Here is a 26,605-nt window from a genome sequence, read left to right on the forward strand (position 1 = left end):
AAGTTATTTGTGCGTTTACTTTGATTCAGATTTGTTATCAAGAATGAAGTTATTTATAGATCGAAACTATATTTGAACCAGCGCTAAATTTGATTACTAATTTGATTGAACTGGTATGAAAAGCTTTGCAATACACCATTCTTGCTCTTGTTTACATATATTTTCGTTTAATTTTCAGAGATACATATAATGTGCAAAGGAAAGAAATGCATGTTTACACTCAAATTTCTCTTGGCGACGACTTAATCCTTTTGTGGTAGGGATGATCAGCTGAGAAATCCAAATATCACACCCTTTCCTTATATTTTGAATAACAAAAATACAAATCTTGTCAAATTACAGCCATAGGCATAGCTTTCATGAGTAGTAGACTTCTCATACATTCCTGAAAAGATCTCTTCAAACACTAGCTGTTATTGCTCATCATCGACATCAAAAATTATAAAGTTAAAGATTAGGCCACACCAATTTAATTCCTTGTTCTACGGACCCACCCGCACCTTTTTTTTTCAAAACAGTTTTTTTTTATTTTTTTTTGTATTCCCACTTCCCACATCCGTAAATGTAATCATGTCCATTCCCGCACCGTATTTTTGTAAATTTATATTATAAAAAGATATAAACATTAGTCTTGAGATCATTTTTTTGTAGATCAAAGTCTTTTAAACCTGTTTATAACGATTTTAAACCTATTAGCACCCCACCACACTGTACATATCTGTGAAACCAATTAATCCCAAGGTGAAGTGCTCCAAATAAAACAGCGGAAATACCTATACAGAAAAAAACATAGGTTTCTTTCCCCCTTACTTATATTCCCTATCACAAAATGTTATTTGTTAGAATGAAATACAAGCAACTTCTGAAAGAGTTGCCTTCAACTGCAATTATATTGTATGCTGGCAAAACAAAACTATCCATAGCCGCTGTATGTTTATGCACAGGGTTTAAGCTAGGATTTTGAGGGCTTTAGTCACTTTTACGCGCTATTAAAATCAACCTTATTTTGTGTATAAGCAATAGAACAATGATGTATATTACTAGCTTCATCTTTTGACTTGGTCAGATTTTAAGGGATTGAGGCACCAGCATGATTGGCAGTTATTGTATGATTTGACTATATTGGCCATTATTATGAAAGATTCTGACATGGAATCCAGAAATTTAGTTCACAATTTCTCTTCAGTTTATTCCATGGGTCATTCCTGAACAACAAAAGTTGGATTCTATTTTTTTTTGGAACAAGGAATCACAGCAGAAATTAATTTGCAATGATTATTTCACTGCATAATCATTATCCTTATAAAACGTCTAAGTCGATATTTGGATATCATATCTATCAAGTTGGAAATGTATTATATCCTTTTTGGAACGATTATAATGACTGAAAGGAAGTTGTAAACAAATCAACAATAGATCACATTTACTACTTTCGGTTTTAAAATGAAACGAAAACGGGAAGTGACACGTGGATAATAAATTCAAAACGAGTCCGGATTCATCGGGAAAATTATATTTTTCGATTTAAATTCCTTTAGTAAGAGATAAATATTTGTCTCTCTCGTTTAATTGATTCTTAATGATTTCGTATTTTACGTTTTTAATGTCTATAAATAGTCAAAAGGATACTTTCACGCATGCGTAGAACACAATACAGGAAGCACCTGTTTAAAACATTTCTCGTGAACTTTTTGAATAAACACATGAAAGTTCTTTATTTTAAATGGAAATTGTCGAAAGTTTTTGATGAAAATTTAAATCAAATATGACGAAATTGCGAAAATGCCTTCGAATGACGAATCTACGACAAACTAACTTCAGATTGTGATCGTTTGGAAAATATTGAAATTCAAATGCGAATTGTCCGGGGTTACATTTTTGATTAAATGACGAAATTATACTCCTGGTTGTTGAAATGCCGACTGACTGATTTTCCTGGGGAAATAATTATGATGGTCATTCAATTATGGGGTTAATTAATAAATTACGGATAAGTGACCCATCTGATGGCGATAAGCGGATTAGTTGTAATCACAACTTGTAACACCTGTTGAAAATGTTAATTACCTGGAGGTCATAAACTTGTCAAAAACATGAAGACAGGTAGATTTATAGTTTTTATTGCGAAATTTTTTTACACTTTCAAAATTAAAGTGACGAAATTGATTTGAAATACTTTCGTCAATGAGAAAACCCTTTCGTAAAATACGAAAGTGACGAGCGCTAGCAAAATCACTGTTATGCACCTGTCCTGATTGATTCAGGGACCTGTCGTTAAGCAGTTGTCGTTTGTTGATGTGGTGCATTGTATGTATGTACTCGAGATTCCGCCAATTTAGACGCACCCCTTGATTGACTGCAAGGGTACAGCGGATCCATGTACACTCCCTAAGGATTAATGGAGATGTGTCCTTTACAATATTATCCCACCACCAGAACAATCCCCACCCAACACCGCCCAAGGGAGCATGTAGGACACCGGGAAGTCTGTTATTATGGTGGAGGAAGCCGAGGTACTCTGGAAACAGACAAACCAGAGAGATATCAGAAGATTGATCTCCAGGTCAAAGTAGGGGACAACTGTGACCAACCGAGGCCCCCAAAGTACCCATTCTAGTTTAAACTCCGGTCTGGGTATTGGTATTGGTATTTTCCCATTTCGGCGTTTGGATATATAAATTAGATCGTTGGTTTTCCTGTTCGAATTGTGTACACTAATGATTTTGGGGTCCCTTATAGCTTGCTATTTGGTATTGATCAAAGCCCTGTGTAAAAGGCTGTACTATGACCTGTGTTTGGAACAATACCCCCCCCCCCCCTTTTTTTTCAGACAAGGTGTCATTTTACTGTTGCAGAAAAGAAAATAGAAATACCAAGGATTTGTAAAGTGCTACTATACAAAACCTTTGATAACTTAGAATTTTTTACTCAAAAAGAGGTTAAATACAACATATGTTTAACAACTTTTCTAAAAGAGGGGTCCACTTACTATGAATAATATTAAACTGTTAAAGTAAATGTGTTAACATGGAATTTGGTTAAAGTCCAGAAATATTACAAAATTCTTGGACCATTTAATACCAGATAGATATTTTGGGAAAATATGAGCCCTTTTGTACTAAAAAGTGTTTTTTACAAAAAAATATATTGTAAAGTTATATTGACCCCTCATTAAAAGGGATATTTATAACATTAAGGGGTTGTTCCCAACCTGGTTATGACTTGGATGGAGAATTGTCTCATTGTCAGTCACACATACAAAGACCAGTTTTAATTATTCAATTATTTCTTGGTAAACAGTGAAAAAAATACTTCATAAATTAAAGAAATTTATGTCAAAGTACAAGTGATAAATCAAGTTTTAATTTTGTCAAATCCTACTATTTTATGTTTACAAAAAAAAATTATAATCGCTCGCCTTTACTTTTCAAGCTTCGCCTCAAAAATTTGCAAATTAAATATTTTTTTATTAAAATTTTCAAATCGCTCACTCGCCCCAATTTTTGGAGTCCAAAAATCCGTAGAACAAGAAATTAAATTGGTGTGGCCTTATCCTATTGTATACACCATAATGCTATTTGTCCGCCTTTACTTAACATTACACAGGTTCCTGTAAAATTTTGACGTCATTATATAAAATATCTGACGCCAGAATGGAAATGAGATTGTTGTATGACGTCAATAGTTCGAGCGGGACAGATTCTGGGGTCAGACGGGATTAGCAATGAGGTGTATAATCGTATTTTGGACCTACTAACATATTTCTCCAAATTTTCGTTTAATATGTGTGAACATGGACATGCCTAATATTTTGAGAGCCACTAGTACATTTTATATATATGTGCATGAAATAATTGTATCTGAAATATATTTTGATCTTTATTTGAGTTCACAATTTAGATTGATGGCACCTTAATTAATTGTTGATTAAAACTAGCATCTTGTGTTTACTACCTATCTATACAACGGGATTATATTGTTCATTTTAAAAATTAACGACAGAGCAGTCTTCACACTTAACCACAAGTCCTACGCAGCCATGGCTTGTAAAATTCTTCTCTACAATGCAACAAGCCATCAGAAACCAACACCAACTAAAAAAATTTAAAAATTGAGCTTGGGGCTTGTGGACTCAAAAATTTATTCTGGATGCTGAGAGAGTAAGACTTAATGCAAATTTAGTGGATAAGAAATAAACAAAACTACATTATTTTTTCCAGGAAAAAAAAGAATGCCAAGAAAAAAGGCGAAGGCATCAACACGTGCCAAACCAGTGTTACCAGATGGAAATGAAGGGGATACATTATCTGAACAAGAGAAGCAAGAAAAACTAGATGCATTTCTAGAAGATCTTGATAGTAAAGGTAAAGCTAAGAAGTGATACGTTGATCATATTGATAGTAGAAAATAAATAAGATTGGTCACTAGCTTTGGGCATCCTATTTATACTTATGATAGCAAGATGTCATTATCATCATATCTTGAAATTTGCTTTAAATTGATGCATTTCACTTTTCAAAACTCTTCAGAGATGCAAGTATAATTGAGAATGAAAATGGGGAATTTTTCAAAGAGACAACAACCCGATCAAAGAGCAAAAACAACTGAGCCGGTTTATATTGTGGAATGCCAGAGGCACGTACATTTGGTCTACATTAGATTCATCATTAGCAAAATGATTAGCATGATTAGTGGTCAAAATATTTGTGAAGAAACAATTTTTATGAGGGACCTTAATCAGTGCTCCAGCTAAAAATCACAAGGGGCAGGGTGCCAGTGGAGGGCAGGGCACTTTTTTATAATCATGATAATAGGAAAACGCACTGCTCATTTTTCTATCTACGTTCCTGTTTTTCGTAAATTTTTGTAATCTTTTACAAAAATCTATGAAACTACTGGGTCAAATTTAACCAAACTTAGCCACAATCATTATTAGGGTATCTAGTTTTAAAAATGTGTGCGGTGACTCAGCCAACCAACCAAGACAGCCACCATGGCTAAAAATAGATCATAGGGGGATAATGTAGATTTTGGCTTATAGCTCTGAAACCAAAGCATTTAGAGCAAATCTGTCAAGGGTTTAAATTGTTAATCAAGTCAATATCTATCTGCTGTAAAATTTTCAGATGAAGCGGACAACTGGTTGTTGGGTTGCTGCCCCCAATTGGTAATTTTTAAAGAAATTTTGTCGTTTTTGGTTATTACATTGTATCTTGAATACTATTATAGATAGAGATAAACTGTAAACAGCAATAATGTTCAGTAAAGTAAGATCTACAAATAAGTCAACATGACCAAAATGGTCAGTTGACCTCTTTAAGGGTTAGAGAGTTATTGCCCTTTATAGTCAATTTTTAACAATTTTCATTAATTTGGTAAATTTTTGAAAATTTTCCAAATATTTTCCTCTGTCACTGAAGTGCCAAGTTTATTATACATTAGATAGAGAAAATTGTAAGTAGCAAAAATATTCTGTAAAGTAAGAACAATGAACATCACACATCACCATCACCAAAACACAATTTTGTCATGAATCCATCTGTGTCTTTTGTTTAATATGCACATAGACCAAGGTGAGCGACACAGGCTCTTAAGTGCCTTTAGTTTATTACATGAGTAGATCACTTTAAAAATGTATACCATTACAGAAAGTAATTTAATCCGTAATCTTGCTTTATTGGTTTGTGGAGGCCTTGTGGCCCAGTAGTCTAAATAGTCAAACTATTGTGTCACTAGCCAGTCAACACTGAGGTTGTGAGTTTGAATCCTGCATGAGGCAGGTGCACTTGACTCCAATCTTGATATATTTATAGATATAGATATACATTTGTATATTGATGTTTTTATTTTTGCAGTAATTGAAAAGAAGTTAAAATTGGAAAAACTCATCCATAATGTGTTGAACCACATAGAGGCATGTTATACACAGGAAATAAAGAGATTACCTTTGGTTTGTACAATTTGTAGCTTAGTAATTTTCATATGATATGCATGATTAGAATTTCCTTTCTATAATTGATACCAATTACCTTTAAATGTTATTATAGGGTAATTATTGTTTGTGGTAGTTAGTTTTTGATAGACCACGTTCTTGTTCACTAAACCACTTTTTTAACTGATGAAAACAGAATCATAGCTTGAATTCACTGTATTCATTCATTGTGTGTTAAAGAGAGGCAAAAAATACCAAAGGGACATTTAAACTCAAAAGTTGAAAACAAACTGATATTATTAAACTGACAATGCCAGTTGTAAATGTTATTTACAATCCAAAATTTGAAGAAAAAAATATGATACAAAAATTACAACATTGAACATTAAAAAAAGTGGGAGATCTAACAGAGTTGCAATTAAAAACTTTATTTGTGAACCTAAATGAGAAACAAACAATTGCATTGTCAACATTTTATTTAACTGTTTGATTTTCTTGCAGCATTTGTCTCTAATTATCTAATACTTTGAATTAATCTTTTAATACATGCTTTAAAATGTACATTATAATCATGTTTAATGAAATCTTACTGGTTAATATATTTTCAGACCATAAGACACATGAAACTGAGTGATTTCATAGGTTTGTATTTATATGTCAGCACAGTCAGATGAAGCAGAAAAACAATATTACAAATGGCAAAGTAAAAAAACTTTGAAAATAAAATCAGTCAGTGACATTATCAAGCGGTAGTATTTTTGTCATCAGACTAGTGCAGAAGCACTGGTAATTACCTGATCAGTCCAGTGAATATCTGAGATTGTTTGCAAAACTTGTAGCATGTATTTTATTGAATCTATGAGAAAAAGTTACAAATTTGTCATCAACCTCGTTATCATCCTTTTACTGGTATCCATATTTTGTTCTATATGGGTTCTGGTACTTCTAATCAAAGGAAACCAGTTGAAGATGTGGAATACCTAATCACATATATAAAATTGAGAACATGGCTAGACCATGTGCTTGTAATAAACAAAATCTATAAATACCACTCATGGTTAACAAACATAAACAAACATTCTGACATATGATGCTGCCATGGAAGCACATGTCTATCCCATGTATAAGTTGAAAAAGCCTACATGAATACCTGGAGAAGTTTTAGATACAAAAAAAAAGCTATGCAGAATGATTTAGGCCTTTTTAAACAACATTAATGAAAGTGACAATAAAGTGCCAGAGAATTAGCTTTTAATATATTAGTATTGAAGACTGAAAAAGTATGAAAGAATATGAGGAATTATTATGTTGGGGACAATTATTCCTTAAAAAAGTTACAATTCCTCAATTGAGTAAAAGCTGACTAATGCTAAAAATATGGAGTTTTAGTTAAAGAAAAAAAGAAGGTAAAATCAGGCTTATTATGTCATGATAACCTGATTCAAAACATGTGAACATTTGACATCAAATAAATTGTAACAATGTAACAATTGATGTTTGGGTTCATTAACCTTTAATCAATCAATCTCTTTGTTAATAGCCTTAGGAGGAACAGTAGATGCAGTATTGGTGAATCCAGATATATGTGAGGCTGATGATGATTTTGATCCAGCACAAATGCAACGTGTTTCTACAGTCAAAAAAGCATGTGCCAAGTTAGTTAAAATTTCAAGATTTAAGAAGACTACTTTAAATTCAGGAATTATCACGATTTTTTTATTTTTGCGAAAAATTTGACAATGTAATATTCACAATAATTTAAACTCACATTTTGAAATTTTTTATTTGAATAAAACAAGGATTTTTTTCAATATCACAAAAATTAAAATCTGATTTTAGTCATAACAAAGTGGCAATAATAAATGCACACAATAATTTCTGAATTTACAGTATCATGAAAGCATGGATATATTTGCAGGTTGTTAATTTTTGCCATATCGATGATTTTAAACCTTTTCAATCAAGGATATATGCCTTTCAAATTAGTATGATTTGCTTTCTACAAAATATTTCATGTCATAGGAAAATAAGCAGAAATAACCCTGGCGTCAACATTTTAATGTTTAAAATAATAATGCATGCAGTCATTGGCAGTAGTTATCATTAATATTAACTTAGGGTTATGTCATAAAACATAAACAACAAAGATAAGAAGATGAGGTCTAATTTCCTAAAACTCTTTACCAGAGACCAAATGACATAAAAGCTTACAACAATTGGTCACCGTAAAGCCTTCAATAATGAGCTTTTTGCATGGTGAGCTATAAAAGGTTCCAAAATGACAAATGCAAAACAATTAAAACAAGAAAACTAACAGCCTGATTTATGTATAAAACATGCAACAACAGACAACATTTTGATGGACTTTTTTATGCCCCACCTACGATAGTAGAGGGGCATTATGTTTTCTGGTCTGTGCGTCCGTTCGTCCGTCTGTCCCGCTTCAGGTTAAAGTTTTTGGTCAAGGTAGTTTTTGATGAAGTTGAAGTCCAATTGACTTCAAACTTGGTGCACATGTTCCTTATGATATGATCTTTCTAATTTTTATGCCAAATTAGAGATTTTACCCAAATTTCACGGTCCACTAAACATAGAAAATGATAGTGCGAGTGGGGCATTCGTGTACTGAGGACACATTCTTGTTTTATCTGTACCAGATAAAGATTTTAACACAGTGAGTTGACTAAAAGCAGAAATGTGATAGTGCAGATCAGGTTTAGGTTTAAGGTAGGATTGTAGTCACACCAACTTTAAATTTAACTTGCTATGCTTGTTTTATTTAGATCAAGACTAAATTCAATAAGAATGTATGATACTATATCAGAGGAAGGCTCAGCAGACAATAGTATGATGGCATCAACAAAGGTAAGGTCTTTAAAAAAAATCTATGTGGCAGGATAGGTACATTACGAGTCAAGTTCTAGGAAAGAAAACTTTTTAAGAATGTGACCTTCAGAAGGTCACTTATTACTTGGTTTGTAACATGACAGATGCCACATGTGGAGCAGGAGATCTGCTTACCCTTTCGGAGCACCTGAGATCACCATGATGTTTTTAGTGGGGTTCGCGTTGCTATGTCTTTAGTTTTCTATGTTGTGTTTTGTGTACTATTGTTTACCATGATAATCATTCTACGATATTTTGGTTTCTCTTAAAAAGGGTGACAAATAACTGAAAATTATAATAATATCATTTATAATCATTCTAAAAAATATAGTTTCCAAATAACAAGGTTATCAAGGTCATGCAGAAGACAGTTTATCTTTATAAACAAAGGAATATTCAATAGAGCAATTACAGAAATAAAAGTGAATACTGTAACTTAATCACAAAGATAATATAAAAATGAAGTTGTGGTATGATTGCCAATGAGACGACTCTTCACAAAAGACAAAATTACACAAAATTAACATGGATATGTCACTGTATGGCTTCAACAATGAGCAACGCCTATACCACATAGTCAGCTATAAAAGGTCTAGAAATGACAAATGGAAAACAATTCAAACTATTTGGTATGTATAGTATTGATTGAATGAGAAACTATTATTTATTCATTGAAAAATAGGTTATATAGTCTTTGAAATAGTTTGTGTTTAATTGAAATGTATTACTATTTTTTGGTAGAAAAAGACTGGAGTAAAGAAGGCAAGAAAAGGAAAGAACAGTAGCATTTTAGCCAACATATCTAATACCATGCCTCCACCAGTTATGCCCCCGCCTCCATCCTCAGCTTATAGAAATGGGTATGGTAGAATAGACAACTTTATAGTTTGATGTATTTTTTTCAAAAATTTAGTTTTAGTGAACATATTCATGTGTTAAGGGGCATTGTCACATCCGTTCTTATGTTGAGTGAGTGGTTGAAATATGATGCTATATTGCCTAAATTTTTCTGCAAAATTATAATTGATATTCAGCACTGCTATCATTAGGGACTAGTTATTAAGTATTTAAAGAATAAATATTATTTCTAGTTTATCCTGCATCATGACGATCACAAAGACGCTTGATGAATTTTTATAGAGCAGGGATACAGGAGATCCCCTTTATCTGGTATATGACAGCCAATGGCGCACAAAATTAACGAACTTTTCAGGTGAAGGACATAACTCGAAGGGGTCTTTTGAGAGTCTATAATTGCATATTTTGTTTAAACTATAATGCTTTCTTTTGGAACAGTAATACAAAAATTTGGTAAATGCAAGAGCTATTTTAAAATTGAAATTGATATTGAGCGAAATCATAAACTGTTGTCAGATGTGAACATATTTCTTTGTGCTTTATTCATCCAGTGTTCTCCCCAGGCCGTTTTAGTGCTGCGCTTTTCAGTGCTATCACAATTTCCCGCTGTTATATTGCAATGACCGTTGCGCTGTCCAACGCAAGCACCTCGCTATATTTTTTCGTAATTTTTTCCTTTTTTTTTTAAATTTCTCGCTTATTTTTCACTTCGGATCATGTGATCGACTGGTTTACTATTTGTGAATAAATTATTTCAGTTGTATTAAGTAACTCTGCGGGACCAGTCTAATAAATTTTACAAAATGTGAATTTGGAAGGTAAAAATAAACAAAGATTTCAACATTGACATCTATTTTTTTAATTAAAGGAATATATAGAGGCATATATGAATGAAATGAGATGAAATAGATTGACCGCATTTCCCGACGACACTCACAAACTTGTTTTACGAAATTTGAACAAACAATGATTTTAGAAACGATCAAACACAGGGGTTTGTTACAATTTGCCGGGTTTACTATCCATACAAACCCCGAAAATGAGCAAGTCTTTGAAGTTTTAATTATCACCTATTCGAACTAATAATTGTTTAGTCAGCAATTCTACAGTAATGAATTTGAATTTTACCATTTGAAAACAATTGAAAGGATATGATTAGAAAAACAAACCCCAAGCTGATAGGACTGGAAAAATTCACTTTCTCAATGTCCAACTTGGATGAAACCATTTGAATATTTTAAAACGTTAAGGTCAGAAAAATGAGAAATCATTATCATTTTTGTCCCGGCTGATAAAGCTGCGAATAATATCATTATTGTTTGACGTAAATTTTATATAGAGGTTCTGCAAAAGGAAATCACGAATTCACCAACATTCCAACTGACTTCATTTTCAGAAAACGACATCTGTAACAAACATAAACTTTTAGCTACTTCTTTACAAGCAGAACCAAACACAATGAAAGTCCCAAGTATGTACTGGCTTCCGAAGCTGCACAAAAAACCTTACAAATATAGATTTATTTCATCTTCCAGCCATTGTTCAACTACTAAATTGTCTGTTTTACTTACTAGTACACTTGGTACAATAAAAAACCTGATAATAAATTGTTCAAATAAGGCCTTTGAAAATAGTGGAATTAATTACTTTTGGAGTGTCAAAAACTCGTTGGAAGTACTTGATAAATTGCATGCATATATTGGTGATTTTGAATCTGTTCAAAGTTTTGATTTTTCTACCCTATATACCACTTTGCCTCATATTCTTATTAAGAAAAAATTCACATCCCTAATTAACTGGGCATTTAAAAAGTCGGAATGCGAGTACATATGTTCAAACTCTTTTAGATCATTTTTTAGTAGCAATAAACAAAAGAACTATGTCAATTGGACATGCTTTGATACTATTTATGCACTTGAATTTTTACTTGATAACATTTTTGTTCGCTTTGGAGATTCCGTATATCGTCAAGTTATTGGAATTCCAATGGGGACTAACTGTGCACCACTTATTGCGGACCTGTTTTTGTATTGTTATGAGTTACAATTTATGACTAAAATTAGCAAAGACCCATCAAAACAACATTTGATACAAAAATTTAACAATACTTTTAGATATTTGGATGATATATTGGCTCTAAATAATGACGACTTCAGTATGTATACTAAAGAAATTTATCCTGAAGAACTTACTTTAAATAAAGCTAATGATAACAATGACCACTGCCCTTTCCTCGATCTTGATATCTATATCATAAACGGGAAGCTTAATACAAAAATTTATGATAAAAGAGATGATTTTTCATTTCCTATTGTTAATTATCCATTTTTAGATGGTGACGTTCCCTTGTCACCATCTTATGGTGTTTATATATCTCAACTTGTACGATTCGCTCGTGTATGTAACAATGTATTAGATTTTAGCGAGAGAAATTTATGTATTACTGAAAAATTATTACACCAGGGTTTTCGATATCACAAACTGGTCAAAACATTTACTAAATTTTATCACTGGTATAAGGAAATAATTCGTAAATATAACTCAACATGCAGACATCTTATACGTTCAGGTATTTCACATCCAAAATTTTATGGAAATATTCTTTATAAAGCACAAAAATGTCAGTATTCTCCTCAGAAACTAACAAAACCTTTAAATAGACTTATTAAAAGGGGATATAGTTACGATACTGTTGTCAGGTCATTAAAGATTGCATATTTTGGCTTTAACATTGATTCACTGATAGGGTCTTTGCATCGGAACTAAACACATTTATTTCTAAAAAAACAGTTGTTGGCATGACACGGGTTATGTTCTTCTCATATATTTTATGATAGTATGATACTAAACCCCTAACGGGAGGGATTGTACCTGATATTCATATGATGAAGACATAATCTTTCAATCAGTTTAATTGAGGTCTGGAGCTGGCATGTCAGTTAACTGCTAGTAGTCTGTTGTTATTTATGTATTATTGTCATTTTATTTATTTTCTTTTGTTACATCTTTTGATATCAGACTCGGACTTCTCTTGAACTGAATTTTAATGTGCGTATTGTTATTCTTTTACTTTTCTACATTGGCTAGAGGTATAGGGGGAGGGTTGAGATCTCATAAACATGTTTAACCCCGCCGCAATTTTGCGCCTGTCCCAAGTCAGGAGCCTCTGGCCTTTGTTAGTCTTGTATGATTTTAAATTTTAGTTTCTTGTGTATAATTCGGAGTTTAGTATGACGTCCATTATCACTGTACTATTATGCATATTTTAGGGGCCAGCTGAAGGACACCTACGGGTGCGGGAATTCTCGCTACATTGAAGACCCATTGGTTGCCTTCGGCTGTTGTTTGCTCTATGGTCGGGTGGTTGTCGCTTTGACATATTCACCATTTCCTTTCTCAATTTTATGCTAAAAAATGTCAATTCCGTCAAACGTCGTAAGGTTAACAGTATACTGCTACAGTGGGTTACAAAGCCAAACACAGAAGCCAACAATGACTTTATTGTTGGTCCTACATGTTCTGCAACATCACCTGTAAGTGCTAAGAAATATTTAGATAAGCAGTCTGGTATAGACCCATCATGGAAAAAGACTTCTCCTTGGGTTTTATACACAGATAATATGAGGATTATAAGATAAGATAAGATAACTTTATTAGCACTAACGCATTGACATTATATGAATTTACAATGGAGAAAAAAAAAGACTCTTCTTCTATATCCAGACAATAACATTAACAAACCAAGGGGTATTAACTTCCATGAGCATGATGAGGACATCATTACAAGAGAAAACATCAATAGCATAATATAAGAAAAACACATATCAAATCAATTACAAACAAACTGCACGCTGCGACAAAGTTACTGAGAATTGTCCAAAATTACGTGTTTACCACAGCGCTATCTAAAAATCCTGGGGAGAACACTGATTCATCATGTTTAAAAATAATAAGGGCTTGCATTGGCCTACAGAACTAAGTTTGTGTGTGAGTATTGCAATAATAAGAACCCACACTTGATATCTGATGCTTATAGATGAATCGCAATAATTGATCTCTCAAATTCCTACAAATAGCAGACACCAAATAACATTACAGTATGATAATGAAAATGATTTTTCGGATCTTTTATATGCACATACAAAAATATTTTATGTTTTGTTTTCAGGTATTTTACGCCTGTGAATAGAGGTTTAGCTGCCGCAGGATGGGACACCCCTATGATAACCCCCAAATTTGACCCTAGGTAAGCATGTTTAAAATTTCGCAAGATGAAAAAAAAAGCATTTATAAACCAACTTAATGAAGTAAAAATTAATAACCTGAAATAAATGAATTATTTCTAAAATATGTGCATTGTTTTTACATCAAGCATTTAGAATGAAGTTGTAATATAAATTTGGCTTCATTATGTTTAATAGCGGACAAAAAATGGATATTTGTGATTGTAATATCATGAAAGGTTTACTGATGTTATAATTCATGAAGAAATTGATTTATCAAATTGAACTCCCAACTATTATCTAATCCGCTTTATATTTATTTAATATGGCCAACATTGTGTTCTTTTATTTATAGATTACCTGTTACCCCTACTCAGATGAGAGATGCCAAACCAGGGGAACAGTACATGTCATTAGGTGGTAGTCCTATTAGAAACCCAGTATCCATGATGCAGGTATGTGTTCTACAGGGTAGATGTTGTTCTGTCTTTGCAGGGCTATTATAATGAACAGACATAATTGTGGTATCACCATGTTATCTGTTGAATCATATATGTCTTTTTTTCACCAAACTTCAGTTTTGTTATGCCCCATAATATAAATTAGGGCAAAATTTGGTTTCTAAATAACATTTTCTAACTATAATTTAAAAATGCTCCTTTGACAGGACAAGATTAAATAAAATTGTTTTGTGGTATTTTGATGGTAATATGATTGCTAATGAGACAACTATCTACTAGAGACCAAATGACATAGATGTAAGCAACTATGGGGCTGCTTCATTTGTTCTAGGTCGGGCTATGCCCGGTTCGCCCTATCACATGACCGGGTTAAATATGGCTGAAATAAAACGAGTGGAACTGGCTGATTTAAAGATGGCGACAGAAGTTCATATTTATACTTTTTTGCTTTCTAAGCTAGGGAATATAAAAGATGAACCTATTAACAATAAATACATATTTTTAAAATGCAAACTTTTTTTCTGAGGCTTTATTCATCATCAATGATCATAAAAACGTTTCTCAGAGATAATTTTATAAATTTGAAAATAAAATATAACATGGCAATTTAATATCGTCATAGTGGACCAATGCAGTATCATGTAATATACTAGACTGATTGACAAAAATCAATCTTCACCTTTTCAATTTCGATTATTTATCTAAAATTGCGCTTCCCGCCATACTTTTATGACCGTCTGATTGCTTGCCGGTGAGTGAAGACCCGCGAGGGCGGCGTATGCCTATTTGCGCTGGCGGCTGATTTTACAGCAAATGAAGCGACTGTGCCTATACCGGAAGAGTTGACCGGGCTAACCCGGGTTAAGCGGCTGTGGCAAATGAAGTACTATCTATATGTCACTGTACAGTTTTCAACAAAGAGCTTAACACAGAGAAAGTTTTAAAGCACCTTGACAGGACATAACATTTTTGCAATGACAAAACTTGTGTTTTTGTGGATATTTAAATTCTTGGTTTTATCAAAGCCTGCATATAACCTCGAGAAAAATTGTAATTTGTTGAACGCTTTAATTTCACAGTTCACCTCCACCCATGAAGTCTACCAAATTAAGTATTTAACACGTTTTATGAATCCACAGTAGACTTCAGTGGTGGGGGAGGCTCCAGTCATATTTTTGTGATTTCCTATATAATCAACGAAATTTTTCCCACAAAAATGGGACTCGGGCCACCCAGACCTCACCCCTTCAGGACCCACCTATGGGCTTGAAATATGCATATATCACACTTGTAATTATTTAAGGGGTCACTTATGAAAGCATGGTCTCTCAAAATATTATGTCATGCAGAAAACTGTTTGTTTGCAACCAATGTTTTTAAAATGAAAGATAAAAAAGTTTGAAGTTAAGTTTTTGAAATGTATTATGTATGAAGATAATATTCAAGCTGTTACAATCTATTATTTGTTTGCTTTTCAGAAAGTTTTAAGAGACCAGCCAGAACTTTTGCAACAGTTTAATTCTCCAGATAGAATAACAGATGTTTTGAGTGCACTTTCAGACATTATAGGGAAAGCTAAAGAGAACGGGGAATAGTGGCTGAAAATTATTGAACGTGTTTTCTTAAATGATTCTGTGTGTGTACAGTACTTATTTTAATTTGACAGATTTTTTTTATACAATGTGCAATTTTAATTGCATATGTAAAGTTTTTAGTTTCTGTAGATGTAATATTTAAATTTTATTGCATCTTATTCAGTTATGATATCGACTGTATGCATAACATCATATTATATTATTAATTGATGGATCAGAGCTTCTCTGTTTCAACAGGAAAAATTTTAAGGAGGGCAGACCTGTCAACTTTCGAAAATCCCAAAGGGGTTTAGTTTGTGACCAGATTTTTTTGGTTTACAATTTTTGCGAAGTTTCTGAATGCACTGATTTTTACTCTTGAAATAGTCTCATATCTCTTCTTTTTTTCTTTTGGTATACTTATGATGAGCTATACTAAGCCTTAAATTCTTTTATTTTCATGATTCTTTTACTTTTTAATTGGCAAAATAATTTAATAGAGAAAAATGGCTCAGAAAAATAAAGGTTACAAAATAAAGACAACGCTCCCCCTTTTGATTTTCTTGTGACGAAAGACAGAATGAAATGGAAAAGCTCTCATCAGACTTACAGTTATCATCATGATTTTGTGCTTTTATGTCTTCTGTATTCTGCATTCTATACAGTCTCTGTGAGATTGTTCACCTTTTTTATCTGTCCTTCATATCATTGTATATTATTATGTAATACATTGTCTTATTGTAAACATATATATTAACAGGGAAAGGATACTATTTTAACATGAAAAGAAAATCGAACATTTTTCTTAGACTTCAATATTCATTTACGATATTATTTTAACATGAAAAGAAAATCGACCATTTTTCTTAGACTTCAATATTCATTAATGATATTGTTTTAAAGTCAAAAGAAAAACCGAACATTTTTCTCAGACTAAGATTATTCATTAATGATGAAAAGAAAAAAAGAACATTTTTTCTCAGACTTAAATTCACTACTGAACACATAAACTTCACCACACAAGTTCACTTTTTGCTGACTTGTAAAATGTCTTTTCTGAATAATTTTTTAAATTCTCCATCCATTAACTGAAGATGGCAAATAACATTACAGGGAGATAACTCTCATAAATTCACATACTGTTGTTAAAAAAATATTATTAAGCTTCACAATAATCAAAATTAGTGTTTGTCAAACAAATTTTATTTTTCAAATAAAGTGTGTGGTTCAAGTTTTTGGAATCTTTATATTTTATCATAAAGTCAATATTAATATTTTGTCAAAATGTTATAACAATTAAACAAGCCAAATTAATTTTAGTCAAGGTGTTTCATAACAACCCCTCAATATGATCTTAAACATAACCATATTCTAGAATTCAAAAGGGAAAGTGAAAAAATCTAGAAAATCATTTAAAATAAATCTTACAAATAAGAATCAGTTGATGTTCCATGCTTGATGACCAAAGAAAAAGGTATATACTGTTTTAACATTTTATATGGTGAAATGTGTTAATATGATGAACTGCCTTCTAAATATCCCATTTTATTTTTGCAACAATTTTCAAAATGCACAATATAGGCATTTCATACTGATTGCTAAGTGTGTGATTTGATCGCTTTATAAAATTTAATTTATATGGACTCGTCATGTCCTTATGAAACAGAAGACCTTTACCATGTTTACCATTTGTTTACACAATTTGAGTATCACAGATTTTTACATGTAAAAAATTGTATAGTTAGCTACATAGTTTTACCAAATATCTATCAAATTCTGTGACTGTTTTAACTATATCTATAGTTCTAACTGGTGAATTTATTTTAAGACATTTTGAAAGAGGTAGTTATTCATGATAACTTTGTCATAGAAAAAATAGATAAGTACCTTAATGTGTGCATGGGTTTTTATGCCCCACCTACAATAGTAACGGGGCATTATGTTTTCTGGTCTTGTTTTCATTAATCTGTCTGTCCCATGTCAGGTTAAAGTTTTTAGTCTAGGTAGCTTTTGATGAATTTGAAGTCCAATCAACCTGAAACGATCTTCTAATTGTAATTAGAGTTTTGACCCCAATTTCATGGTTCACGGAACATAGAAAATGATAGTGTGAGTGTGGGGCATCCGTGTACTATGGACACATTCATGTTTCAAATAATATTTATACATCTTTTCAAAATCTGAGTACTTTGATTGGTTGCATACAGAAATTTTAGCTGTTGGTATTCTATCCTTTGCCTAGGGTGATGTTTAATCGTGGTTTGTATTTAGGTTGATGATAAAACAACCCAACAACAACAAAAACTACAGATGTACACTTCAACATTTTTGTCAGGATTATTATGTTCCAAATATTATTGGAGTTTTCTAGTTGTAAAAATAACTTAAATGCCATCTGCTTCAGACACTTATTTTGGAGGAGGGGCCTGAAAATTAACTGGTAGAGGTTTCTTTTCTTATCAATCCATGTAAATGTTGTACAAACTAAATATTAAGTTATGTCTAAAACACTTATGCCTTCTGAAGGAGGTTATCTGGTAGATTTGTAATACTTATTATTTTTTTTAATTCAAGGGTCTAAAATAGGGACTATTATTTTTTTTTATTCAAGGGTCCAAAATAGGGACTTTTTTTTTTTAATTCAAGGGTCCAAAATAGGGACTATCATACCTACTCCTAGGTTTCTGTCAAATATTTAGATAAAATATTCAGATGTAAATGTATAAATGTTTAGAAAATGTATATGCTTAGGAAATGCTGCAGACCTTGATGACATCTTAATTTTTTTTTAAATTTTAAGACCAATTCTTTCTGCATTGTTTTGTTAATAAAGTTTGTATGTGGTCTTTCATTATCTGCACAATCTAAGAATATTACCATATGAATATTTACTTCCAAATTAACGCTGAATAAATAAGTTATATTATTGCAAAGCAATATAATATTTTCCACAGAAAGTAACCAAAAAGTTAGGGTGCTATAATTTCCAATATTGCACTAGTGCAATAAATCTTCAAAATTCATGACGTCATCAACGACAAAATCTTAGTTTAAACCAATTTTAACTTTCAAATATTATATTGCTATACAATAAAAGGGTTATTGCATGAATATTGGGGAATATTTTCCCTTGTAGAACATATATTGCACTCGCAAACTCGTGCAATATAAAATTCTTTTGGGGACAATATTCCCCAATATTCATGCAATAACCCAATAATACCATGATAAATAACATTGTTTTCAAACTTCTGAACATAAACTTGGAAATTTATAAACATGCTTAGCATTGATGACACAGTGTAGATTTCCTTGTCATTGAAGTAACACTATATGGTAGTTAAAGGAAGAAAATGCCTGGTTAAATGTACAAGGAGCATACGAGTAACTTGCAATATTATTATGATTAGGTAAATGCAACATTATAAACACTTCATTTGTGGTAATTTGTGGACAGAGTTTTTTTGAATCAATGTGATCTTTTCACTTTCACATTATTGAGACATAGTCAAATTTTTCAATGTTTTTTTTTTTTATTAAATATAATTCAACATTTTCATAATTTTTAAATAAAATTTAGTTATGACCAAAACTTGGTCATTCAATTAGGATTTTACTGTTGAATTTATTTATATATTTATATTGAAGGATCAAAAGTAGAACTATTAATTAAGCTTAGTAAGTATAAATATATAAAACCAAGCTACTTAAGACAATTTGTTTGACGTATTTTGAAAAGCGGTATAAGGCAATACCTCTTTACAGTCTCAGTTTTAAAAAATAAATAATCACCAAATTGAATGTGTATTGTTAGACTTTTTATTTAGTTTGATCTTTCCTCATTTGTCTAAATTATGTACAAGCTTTTCTGTGTATGAACTCATTAAAACGGTTAAAAGTATGGTTGCTGGTGACGAACAGATTATTCCAAAACCCAAAACTTTATGAACCTGTTGAACCAGTGTTCTCAGAAATTTCTTATATCATCCTGGTAAATAAGAATTTATGAAATAACATCATATTTGTAGAAAATATAGCATCCTTACCATAACACTATCTATCAGATAATATTATCAGATCGTATCACATTCTAGCAATATAGCATCAAACTTGAAAGTGCATATTTGACATCTACTGTTCAAGAGTTATGATCCTTAATTAATTGGAAAATGACACTTTGTGATGTTTCCGTTTAAGTGTTCATTACTGGTCAGCAATGCTTTTCTCAAATTTTAATATTTTTGATTGACAAAAATGTATGTCAAGTTTGATATTGACGATTTTTACTATTCAGGACATGTGATCATTCGTAGACTGGAAAAAGGCATAGAACATCAAATAAGCCTAAAAGTGTCATAAGGCTATAGTCCTTTTTATGCATGGTTCAGCAACTGCTTGAAAAAAAAATCATAGTTATTTTGTCTTTTGAAATTTTCACTTATTATGAGTAATAAGATAACTATATTTGGTATATAGGTTCTTTGCATAGTCTATTTGTCAGTCAGATAGACCATACCTCAACCTCACTTCATGCCCAAGTTCATAGATCAGTGATTAAGGTTAAAGTTACATAATTAGGGCTTTTTCAGATACTATCAGCAGTAGGTCAAATATATGTGGTGAATTTAAAGGTTGTAAGGGTTTCATGTCAATCTTAAAGACTTCATTTGACCTTGGCCTCATTTTGATGGGTTATTGGTTAATGTTTGGTGTTTAAATATACAAGTACTACAAGCAATAAGTCGAACTATATTTGGTGTATGGAATGATTGTATATATATCTGTCTAGCTGGTATTGTCTGACAAGAACCTTATTTCATTGTTCATAGGTCAGTTTTAAGTGTTCATGTTTTGGTCTGGTTATTGAATACTAAAGGCAATAGGTAAGCAATATTTAGTGTATTGAACATGCCTATCTGAAAGGTATCACCTAACCTTGACCTCATCACAGTTCATTGGTCAATATTATTTTTGTCTGTTTTTCAATTACCATAAACATACAATGGCAGCACATTGCTGTTCAATATGCCTAATGTAACAATTTTTTTCCGTCTGTCTCATGTACTTGTACTTGACCTCATTTTCATGGTTCAGTGACAACTTGAAAAAAATGTTAAGATTTTTTGTTATATTAATTTCTCTCTTATTATGAGTACCGGTAACAGGATAACCATATTTCATATGTGTGTACCTTGCAAGGTTATGCCCGTCATACAGTTTTCATTTGACCTCAACCTCATTTCATGGATCAGTGAACACTCACTGAACAAGGTTAATTTTTTGGTGGTGAAGTCTATATCTCAAACACTATTTATAAGCAATAGGTCTAGTATATTTAGTGTATGAAAGGATTGTAATGTGTTCTTATCCAATTGGCAGGGTGTCATCTGACTTTGACCTCATATTCATGGTTCAGTGGATATAACTAAGTTTTTGTGTTTTGATCTATTTTTTTTTGTACTGTACCAATAGGTCTTCTTTATTTAGTGTATGAAATGATTGTAATGTGAACATGTCCGATTGGCATGTGTCATTCTAACCTTGACCTCATTTTCATGGTTCAGTGGTCAAAGTTATGTTTTTTGAGTTTTGGCTTTTTGTACAATACTTTATGCAAAAGGTCAACTATATTTGGTGCATGGAAATATTTTATTGTGTAGCAGGTTTCATTTGACCTTGACCTCATTTAGACGTTCATTGCTCAATGTTAAGATTTTGTGTTTTGGTCTGTTTTTCTTTAACTTACCAGTATAAGCAATATGTCAACTTTATCTGTTGTATAGAAGGATTGTAAGCCGCAGATGTCTGTCTGGCAGGTATCATCTGATCTCAGTTTGGTGGTTCATTGGTCAATGTTATGTTTTCATGGTTAAGTTTGTTTCTTAGATACTATAAGCAATAGGACATCTATATTTAATTCATAGATTTATTTTTAGTTGTACATGTCTGCATGACTTCATCTGACCTTGACCTCATTTTCATGGTTCATGTGTCAATGTTTAGTTTTCTTGATTAAGTCTGTTTCTTAGAAACTATAAGCAATATGTCAACTATATTTAGTGTATTGGATGATTGTAAGGTGTACATGTATTTCTCGTTTGGCTTATCTGACCTTTACATCATTTTCTATGGTCATGTTAAGTTTATGTGATAGTTGTAGCAAAGCTTTATATTTAGGACTATCAACATAATATCAATGGTTTATAGCAAAGATGGTGAGACATTTCAAGGCGTGAACTCTTGTTTTATGTTTGGGAAGTCTCAGTTTAAAAATTTGCACAAAACACACCTGTTGAAAACAATAAAAGCCAAACATAGCATTTAAAGTTAACTCATACTTCCAACCAAGCATGGACATACAAAAAATCAAATCACTAACAAGTGAGATGCTAGATTCATACTGTATTCTCCAACTGATCTATCGGTAATGGTTTCAATATTTTTGTGCATTGTTAAGGTTCTCAAAACAAACAAAAACATTCAATAAATATTTTATTCAAAACGAAGTATATAATAAAAATAAACAAATGATATGTGTGTAGATACCTTCATTAAAAATGTGTAAACATTAGAAATGATAATACTTGTATATCACTTTTTATAATAATAAAATATCACAGTATAATAGTATATATCGATGATAATAAACATTGTTAATATAAATTGTATTCCAGAATGCTAGTAGTTTAGCCAGAACAAAATGGGTATTTATACCAAATTGACTGATAAGTTGTGTTTTCAATTCAATTATTTGTACAAATGAGATTTCAGAGTTCAAGCAAGACAGTATTAGTATAACAAATCCGAAAGAAATTAAAATATTTGAAAAGCACTAAACAAAACTCTATCACTTAAAAGTTGAGTACAGAAAATAAAACAAATTCATTACCCGTAGTGCATTTGCAGTGTTTATTATATAATTATCACCAAAGAAAGACAAGGCATTATTTATCTTTATTTTTGCCATCTTTATATTTTTTCTACACATAGTGCTAAGGTATCAGCTTATAAGATACAAACTAAATTCTTTGCTTCTATTTATACTAATGTAGGGCACATGTCATACACTGAAATCAGTATGAAAATACAATTAAACGGGAAAATATATATAAAAAAGAAGATGTGGTATGATTGTCAATGAGACAACTCTCCACAACAGACCAAATGACACAAAAATTAACAACTTTAGGTCGCAGTATGGCCTTCAGCAATGAACAAAACCCATACCACATAATAAGCTATAAGCTATAAAAGGCCCAGAAATGACAAATGTAAAACAACTCAAACTAGAAAACTAACAACCGAATTCATGTACAAACAAGAATGTGTCCCAAATACACGGATGCCCCATACGCACTATCATTTTCTATGTTCAGTGGACCGTGCAAATGGAGGAAAATCTCTAATTTGGCATTAAAATTAGAAAGATCATACCATAGGGAACATGTGTACTAAGTGTCAAGTTGATTGGACTTTAATTTCATCAAAAACCACCTCGACCAAAACCTTTAACCTGAAGCAGGACAGACAGACGGACGCACAGACCAGAAAACATAATGTCTATTAATGGGGCATAAAAAAGAACGAATAACAAATATGTAACATATAAAAGTTTATATATAATAAAACAAATGGATTCAAATCTTTTAAAAAAATGTAAATGGCTAAAAAGTTTTGAAAGAGAGGAGAACAACACAAAAGGGACATTCAAAATCACAAGACGAATAAAAGCTTACAACGCTATGACTAAAAAATACAAAGACAAACAAACATAACACAACATAGAAATCTTAAGATTGAGCAGCACAAACACCACCAAACACTATGGACAATCTCATGTATTCTGAAAGGGTAAGCAGGTGGCACCCGTCATGTTGCTCATGGAGAACAAACTCGGTGATACGTCCAATTCGGCAGGCTTTCACTTGGGGGAAAGTGGACGGGATAATAGTAACGACAATTGAAACATATCACGTCGTCATCTCTGAAAACGATTTTCTTCTAACATTGTAATATGCAGTCAACCACCATATCATTTGGATCATCCTATTGGGACAGAATACACTGTTAGGAGTGTAGGTTCGCATATTGGCCATGGTGGATTTTTCAAATATGAAAGTTATTGGGTAATAAAGTATGAATGACATGTGACTTTTATTTGATCTATTGATAGATATATGTAAACAGTTTCAGAAAAGGTATCACTCCAAGGGATGGACATTCTGTTTTTGGCCAAATTTAGGGAAATATGTGACATGTTTGCAATACTATATTTCATAGTATTTAAAAACAGATTGTTTCCATGGATACACCTTTTTTTTTTTATTAAACTATTTTAACTACTGGAAATAAAATCTTTGTAATGTACTGATTTTATACATATGCACATATATAACACAAATGGTAGGCTTGATTGGTAAGAAAGGATAAGGGGACAGTAAAATGTATCAACTGAAGGTAAACTTCAATATTTTTTCTAACTGTTTATTGCTACCTTAGCTAAGCATTTTAAAATGTTTAACCATCAAATATCTTTTTTTCTCAAAGTTTTTAATAATTAAAAGGGGGAAAAGGAATTAATGTGTATTAAAGACTCTATAAAAAAAATTAGGAAGATGTGGTATGAATAGGTTTGATTATGGCTTGAAGTGTTCCGTAACAGCAATATTTGGTAAATGTGTCAAATTATCAAAAGGAGCCAAAAAGTGGCCGTAATACCTAAGAAACATTCACATACCATAAGTCGATAAAAGTCAAATAAAACTAAAGACAGAACAACATGAACATAACCAGAAACTGAAATCACGAATCTATGAAAACAAAGCCATTGATCTATTTTAAAAAGACGTCCGCAATTTAAAGAAACATTTGTAGGTATGGAACAATGTTATAAAAACAGAAAGATCGAAACCATTATGGGGTCAAGATCGTTATATTCTTGTAGTACGTCTCAAAATGTTAAACAAAAAAACAGCGATAAACAAGAAAAAGTTTGATGGTTTAACAATATATGAAGACTAAAACTTCATGATATTGAATCTGCCTTTCACTCCAGGGCTCTTTACAATGTAAAAATCACACACCATCAAACGTTTGAACTGCTCATTGATACTTTTATCTCTATTTTGTTTGTTCGATACTATAAAAGATCTTCATCAAATAATTTTTTTTTCACCTTCCTTGATGTGCAACTAATTGTATTTGTTTTCAACCCTAAATAAATGGTCTGGTGTTCTTCTTTCAGCACTACTTATCTCGACAGAAAAACTCGATGCTGATGAATATTCCTTCGTTAAACGGTGTACCGGAGTTTGAATCCGATCTAACTCGTTCAATTTTGGTGGTATATTTTGTGTTGGGAAATCATATGACAATAGATCTTCTGGTTGTTTTTCTTTCGCAAGTGTATTAATTTGTCTGTGCCTGCAAAAAAACAACAATTTAAGGTCCAATTAAATATAAAAAAGAAGATGTGGTATGATTGCCAATGAGACAACTCTCCCGCACAACAGACCAAGATGACAAAGAAATTAACAACTACCGTACGGCCTTCAACAATGAGCAAAGCCCATACTGCATAGTCAGATATAAAAGGCCCCGAAAAAAAAACAATGTAAAACAATTCAAACGAGAAAACTAATAAATGTTGAAATTATTAATAATTTCTTTCCCTACGAAACAGATGTATATTACACTTACGTGTGTCACTAGACTGTTGTAGCATTGTTGTTGATCGGTCTATATTTTCTGTTGATATTTTGCTAGCTGTTGTCCGTGTTTTTGATTTTTTGTTTTGTTTATTCCATTTGGTTGAAAGTGTAACTCTGACATGGATCAACAGCTTGGATGTGTGGGATGAATAAAAACGTTATGTCATTTCTGAATGTTGACTTGTTGTTGTACTGTTACGAATCACAGTTTATGACTAAACTCAGTAAAGATCCGTCGAAATTGCATTTAATTGATAACAGGGCCGTAACTACATTGAGGCAAATGAGGCAAATGCCTCGTGTTTGAAATTAAAAAAAAAAAAAAAAAAACTGAAACAAAAAGATTGTCAAATTGTTTTGACGGAAAGTGTCTTGCAAGAAGCCAGTTCTCTTCACTCTCTGGTGTAGCCCCTTCATGTTTTTCGTGATCCATGTTTCTATTTTACTTTTAGTAGTTCAGAGTTGATGGTCTATAATGATTGTTTGTACTTCTATGTCCCGGGTTTGTCTTTTGTTAATTTATTGTCCTACTTAATGACTATAGTCTGAGTGTTGATTTTCATTTGTAAACGTGTGATTTTGAAAGGTTGCATGCCAACCGATGTCCAGACAATGTGCGAGAAAATATTTTAAGAATATACGATGCTACAAGACAAAGAAATGAATCGTCGTTTCTGCATGGAGAATTGAACTTGATATCAGAGAGAACAAAACTGGCCTTTTTCGTAGAAAGATGCTGAAATGGTTTAAATTGAAATATGGTCAACAATTCCACGGTATCAAAAAAATAGAAAAAAAACCAACAACAATGTATTGCCATACGACCTTTTACATTGAAGGGTTACCCTTGCATTAAGTCATGTTCAGACTCTTCAGTTTAACAAAAAAAAAAGAATTTTGAGTACACGTGCACGTAACCTAATCACACACAAAGTCAGTGTATAGAAAAATACGAATGATC

At 32.0% G+C, this 26,605-nt stretch overlaps 2 protein-coding genes across 2 annotated transcripts in view; one reads left to right on the forward strand and one right to left on the reverse strand.

The window, feature by feature from the left end:
- Nucleotides 1–13: 13 nt before the first annotated feature.
- LOC139523827 (borealin-like) lies at nucleotides 14–19,735 on the forward strand. Its single transcript, XM_071318153.1, has 10 exons — nucleotides 14–113; nucleotides 4,221–4,364; nucleotides 5,856–5,950; nucleotides 6,541–6,574; nucleotides 7,473–7,587; nucleotides 8,716–8,797; nucleotides 9,560–9,678; nucleotides 13,845–13,922; nucleotides 14,255–14,354; nucleotides 15,839–19,735. Exons 2-10 carry the CDS (start codon nucleotides 4,232–4,234, stop codon nucleotides 15,953–15,955), a joined length of 873 nt encoding a protein of 290 aa, XP_071174254.1. The 5' UTR covers nucleotides 14–113; nucleotides 4,221–4,231; the 3' UTR covers nucleotides 15,956–19,735.
- A 2,678-nt stretch (nucleotides 19,736–22,413) lies between these two features.
- The window catches only part of LOC139523817 (von Willebrand factor D and EGF domain-containing protein-like), a 38,602-nt gene continuing 34,410 nt past the window's right edge, over nucleotides 22,414–26,605 (reverse strand). Inside the window, exon 18 of the mRNA XM_071318104.1 lies at nucleotides 22,414–25,357. Coding sequence (XP_071174205.1) covers nucleotides 25,126–25,357 — 232 coding nt within the window. The 3' untranslated portion in view covers nucleotides 22,414–25,125. The remainder of the gene's footprint in view (nucleotides 25,358–26,605) is intronic.

The sequence above is a fragment of the Mytilus edulis genome, chromosome 5 (genome assembly GCF_963676685.1).
Source record: "Mytilus edulis chromosome 5, xbMytEdul2.2, whole genome shotgun sequence".
Taxonomy (NCBI): domain Eukaryota; kingdom Metazoa; phylum Mollusca; class Bivalvia; order Mytilida; family Mytilidae; genus Mytilus; species Mytilus edulis.

What these genes read in the sequence shown, in the direction of transcription:
- LOC139523827 (XM_071318153.1), top strand. Translation starts at nt 4,232, where the DNA reads ATGCCAAGAAAAAAGGCGAAGGCATCAACACGTGCCAAACCAGTGTTA. An exon ending in GAAACTGAGTGATTTCATAG is followed by an intron (nt 6,575 to 7,472) that starts GTTTGTATTTAT and finishes CTTTGTTAATAG; the next exon opens with CCTTAGGAGGAACAGTAGAT. An exon ending in ACCCAGTATCCATGATGCAG is followed by an intron (nt 14,355 to 15,838) that starts GTATGTGTTCTA and finishes TTTGCTTTTCAG; the next exon opens with AAAGTTTTAAGAGACCAGCC.